Genomic DNA, 5,000 nt, shown 5'->3' on the forward strand with positions numbered 1-5,000 from the left:
CTGTACTTTCAGGGATGAACTCTGACATCACTTCCTGTCAACAGAGAACAAGCACAAACTTTTCCAAACCAACTGAATAGTTCAACATTGCAGTTTTTAGTGCCTTTATTCTATAAATGTTGGTGATGTAACTATACAACAGCTGTTCAGACAGTTCCCTATGAAATGACCTGCTATAAACAGAGCAACCAGAGCCCTACAGACAGTTCCCTATGAAATGACCTGCTATAAACAGAGCAACTAGAGCCCTACAGACAGTTCCCTATGAAATGACCTGCTATAAACAGAGCAACCTGAGCCCTACAGACAGTTCCCTATGAAATCAATCAATCAATTTACATCAGCTGAAATCTCAAAGTGCTGTACAGAAACTCAGCCTAAAGCCCCAAACAGCGAACAATGCAGGTGTAGAAGCACGGTGGCTCGGAAAAACTCCCTAGAAAGGCCAGAACCTAGGAAGAAACCTAGAGAGGAACCAGGCTCTGAGGGGTGTCGTTCTTTTAACGCAACGTAACGTAATCAACACTGCTAGCTAGCCAGCTAGCCCCCGAATAGCAGCACTGTAGAAACTATTACACTCAACGGAACGACTTGATTAGTGTAGTGTCAACAACGCAGCCACTGCCAGCTAGCCTACAAAGTCAACAACGCAGCCACTGCCAGCTAGCCTACTTCAGCAGTACTGTATCATTTTAATCATTTTAGTCAATAAGATTCTTGCTACGTAAGCTTAACTTTCTGAACATTCGAGACGTGTAATCCACTTGTCATTCCAATCTCCTTTGCATTAGCGTAGCCTCTTCTGTAGCCTGTCAACTATGTGTCTGTCTATCCCTGTTCTCTCCTCTCTGCACAGACCATACAAACGCTCCACACCGCGTGGCCGCGGCCACCCTAATCTGGTGGTCCCAGCGCGCACGACCCACGTGGAGTTCCAGGTCTCCGGTAGCCTCTGGAACTGCCGATCTGCGGCCAACAAGGCAGAGTTCATCTCAGCCTATGCCTCCCTCCAGTCCCTCGACTTCTTGGCACAGACGGAAACATGGATCACCACAGATAACACTGCTACTCCCACTGCTCTCTCTTCGTCCGCCCACGTGTTCTCGCACACCCGAGAGCTTCTGGTCAGCGGGGCGGTGGCACCGGGATCCTCATCTCTCCCAAGTGGTCATTCTCTCTTTCTCCCCTTACCCATCTGTCTATCGCCTCCTTTGAATTCCATGCTGTCACAGTTACCAGCCCTTTCAAGCTTAACATCCTTATCATTTATCGCCCTCCAGGTTCCCTCGGAGAGTTCATCAATGAGCTTGATGCCTTGATAAGCTCCTTTCCTGAGGACGGCTCACCTCTCACAGTTCTGGGCGACTTTAACCTCCCCACGTCTACCTTTGACTCATTCCTCTCTGCCTCCTTCTTTCCACTCCTCTCCTCTTTTGACCTCACCCTCTCACCTTCCCCCTACTCACAAGGCAGGCAATACGCTCGACCTCATCTTTACTAGATGCTGTTCTTCCACTAACCTCATTGCAACTCCCTCCAAGTCTCCGACCACCACCTTGTATCCTTTTCCCTCTCGCTCTCATCCAACACTTCCCACACTGCCCCTACATCCTTTGGATGGTATCGCGCAGAACGTCCCAACCTTCGCTCTCTCTCCCCCGCTACTCTCTCATCTTCCATCCTATCATCTCTTCCCTCTGCTCAAACCTTCCCCAACCTATCTCCTGATTCTGCCTCCTCAACCCTCCTCTCCTCCCTTTCTGCATCCTTTGACTCTCTATGTCCCCTATCCTCCAGGCCGGCTCGGTCCTCCCCTCCCGCTCCGTGGCTCGACGACTCATTGCGAGCTCACAGAACAGGGCTCCGGGCAGCCGAGCGGAAATGGAGGAAAACTCGCCTCACCCTGCGGACCTGGCATCCTTTCACTCCCTCCTCTCTACATTTTCCTCCTCTGTCTCTGCTGCTAAAGCCACTTTCTACCACTCTGAACCATCAACTCCATTCCAAGCATCTGCCTCTACAACATCCGCAGACTGCCCGTTCCATGATCTCGCCATCACGGTTGACAACTCCATTGTGTCCTCCTCCCAGAGCGCTACCCTGCCTCACACAGGAAGCGGCGCAGGTCCTAATCCAGGCACTTGTCATCTCCCGTCTGGATTACTGCAACTCGCTGTTGGCTGGGCTCCCTGCCTGTGCCATTAAACCCCTACAACTCATCCAGAACGCCGCAGCCCGTCTGGTGTTCAACCTTCCCAAGTTTTCTCACGTCACCCCGCTCCTCCGCTCTCTCCACTGGCTTCCAGTTGAAGCTCGCATCCGCTACAAGACCACGGTGCTTGCCTACGGAGCTGTGAGGGGAACGGCACCTCAGTACCTCCAGGCTCTGATCAGGCCCTACACCCAAACAAGGGCACTGCGTTCATCCACCTCTGGCCTGCTCGCCTCCCTACCACTGAGGAAGTACAGCTCCCGCTCAGCCCAGTCAAAACTGTTCGCTGCTCTGGCCCCCCAATGGTGGAACAAACTCCCTCACGACGCCAGGACAGCGGAGTCAATCACCACCTTCCGGAGACACCTGAAACCCCACCTCTTTAAGGAATACCTAGGATAGGATAAAGTAATCCTTCTCACCCCAGCCCTTAAAAGATTTAGATGCACTATTGTAAAGTGGCTCCTCCACTGGATGTCATAAGGTGAACGCACCAATTTGTAAGTCGCTCTGGATAAGAGCGTCTGCTAAATGACTTAAATGTAAATGTAAATGGGTGGCCAGTCCTCTTCTGGCTGTGCCAGGTAGAGAGGAACCAGGCTCTGAGGGGTGGCCAGTCATCTTCTTGCTGTGCCAGGTAGAGAGGACCCAGGCTCTGAGGGGTGGCCAGTCCACTTCTGGCTGTGCCAGGTAGAGAGGAACCAGGCTCTGAGGGGTGGCCAGTCCTCTTCTGGCTATGCCAGGTAGAGAGGAACCAGGCTCTGAGGGGTGGCCAGTCCTCTTCTGGCTGTGCCAGGTAGAGAGGAACCAGGCTCTGAGGGGTGGCCAGTCCTCTTCTGGCTGTGCCGGGAAATGACCTGCTATAAACAAGAGCAGTGAATTTAACAGACATACACTACCGTTCAAAAGTTTGGGGTCAGTTAGAAATGTCCTTGTTTTTATTGTTGTTCATTAAAATAACATCAAATTGATCAGAAATACAGCGTAGACATTGTTAATGTTGTAAATGACTATTGTAGCTGGTTTTTAATGGAAAATCTACATAGGCGTACAGAGGCCCATTATTAGCAACCATCACTCCTGTGTTCCAATGGCACGTTGTGTTAGCCAATGGCACGTTGTGTTAGCCAATGGCACGTTGTGTTAGCCAATGGCACGTTGTGTTAGCCAATGGCACGTTGTTTTAGCCAATGGCACGTTGTGTTAGCTAACCCAAGTTTATCATTTTAAATGGCTAATTAGAAAACCCTTTTGCAATTATTGTTAGCACAGCTGCAAACTGTTGTCCTGACTAAATAAGCAATTAAACTGGCCTTTAGACTAGTTGAGTATCTGGAGCATCAGCATTTGTGGGTTCGATTACAGGCTCAAAATGGCCAGAAACATGAAGGCCATTCGATGGGAGAAATTGCCAAGAAACTGAAGATCTCGTACAGGGCTGTGTACTACTCCCTTCACAGAACAGAGCAAACTGGCCCTAACCAGAATAGAAAGAGGAGTGGGAGGCCCCGGTACACAACTGAGCAAGAAGACAAGTGCATTAGAGTGTCTAGTTTGAGAAACAGATGCCTCACAAGTCCTCAACTGGCAGCTTCATTAAGAGAAAGTGAAGCTCTTTCAAATTGAAACCACATTGGCTCAACTCTCTATACATGACTCTGATCAGATGGAAAGAGACACCTCATTCTGAGTGGGTGGGCTGACAGAACGGCGCCGCGCGTCAGAGAGGATAAACATAGTTGGAGATCTTTAACAGTCTCAGCCAGGAGTGTTAGAAACACTGTACATGTTGGAGTGTGAAATGAGTCTCCTCTTTTGTGTTTTTACCGTGTGTGTGTGTGTGTGTGTGTGTGTGTGTGTGTGTGTGTGTGTGTGTGTGTGTGTGTGTGTGTGTGTGTGTGTGTGTGTGTGTGTGTGTGTGTGTGTGTGGTGTTCCAGACGGTAAGGACGTGTTCATTGGGAAGGCAGTGCAGAAGGCCTACCTGGAGGTGACAGAGGAGGGGGCGGAGGGAGCTGCAGGATCAGGTGACCTTGTGGTTGCATCATCATCTCTTTACCTCCACCACCCCTGATCAGAGGACCTCTTTATATCCTGTCCACTTTCTCTATTACCCTTACTGACCTCATCGTTACCTTCCTGAAATTACATTCTGTCTGCTTTGTCTACCCTTACTCTCTCTCTCTCTCTCTCTCTCTCTCTCTCTACCCCTCTCTCTCTCTCTCTCTCTACCTCTACCCTCTCTCTCTTTCTCTCTCTACCTCTACCTCTCTCTCTCTCTACCTCTCTCTCTCTACCTCTACCTCTCTCTCTCTTTATCTCTCTCTCTCTACCTCTACCTCTCTCTCTCTTTATCTCTGTCTCTCTCTCTACCTCTCTCTCTTTCTCTCTCTCTCTCTTTACCTCTAAATCTCTCTCTCTCTCTCGACCTCTCTCTCTCTACCCCCCCTCTCTCTACCTCTCTCTCTCTACCTCTACCCCTCTCTCTCTACCTCTACCCCCTCTCTCTCTCTCTCTCTACCTCTCTCTCTCTACCTCTCTCTCTCTACCTCTACCTCTTTCTCTCTTTATCTCTGTCTCTCTCTCTACCTCTCTCTCTTTCTCTCTCTCTCTCTCTTTACCTCTAAATCTCTCTCTCTCTACCCCCCCTCTCTCTCTCTACCTCTACCCCTCTCTCTACCTCTACCCCCCTCTCTCTCTCTCTCTCTCTCTCTCTCTCTCTCTCTCTACCTCTACCTCTACCTCTCTCTCTCTCTCTACCTCTCTCTCTCTCTCTGCCTCTATTTATCT

At 50.0% G+C, this 5,000-nt stretch overlaps 1 protein-coding gene across 3 annotated transcripts in view; it reads left to right on the forward strand.

The window, feature by feature from the left end:
* LOC124005150 (neuroserpin-like) overlaps positions 1 to 5,000 on the forward strand; it is a 44,139-nt gene that overhangs the window by 37,269 nt on the left and 1,870 nt on the right. For all 3 annotated transcript variants that reach the window (XM_046314136.1, XM_046314135.1, XM_046314134.1), the window contains one exon: positions 4,151 to 4,237. In XM_046314136.1, coding sequence (XP_046170092.1) covers positions 4,151 to 4,237 — 87 coding nt within the window. The remainder of the gene's footprint in view (positions 1 to 4,150; positions 4,238 to 5,000) is intronic.

This window comes from Oncorhynchus gorbuscha, linkage group LG19 (assembly GCF_021184085.1).
Source record: "Oncorhynchus gorbuscha isolate QuinsamMale2020 ecotype Even-year linkage group LG19, OgorEven_v1.0, whole genome shotgun sequence".
NCBI lineage: Eukaryota > Metazoa > Chordata > Actinopteri > Salmoniformes > Salmonidae > Oncorhynchus > Oncorhynchus gorbuscha.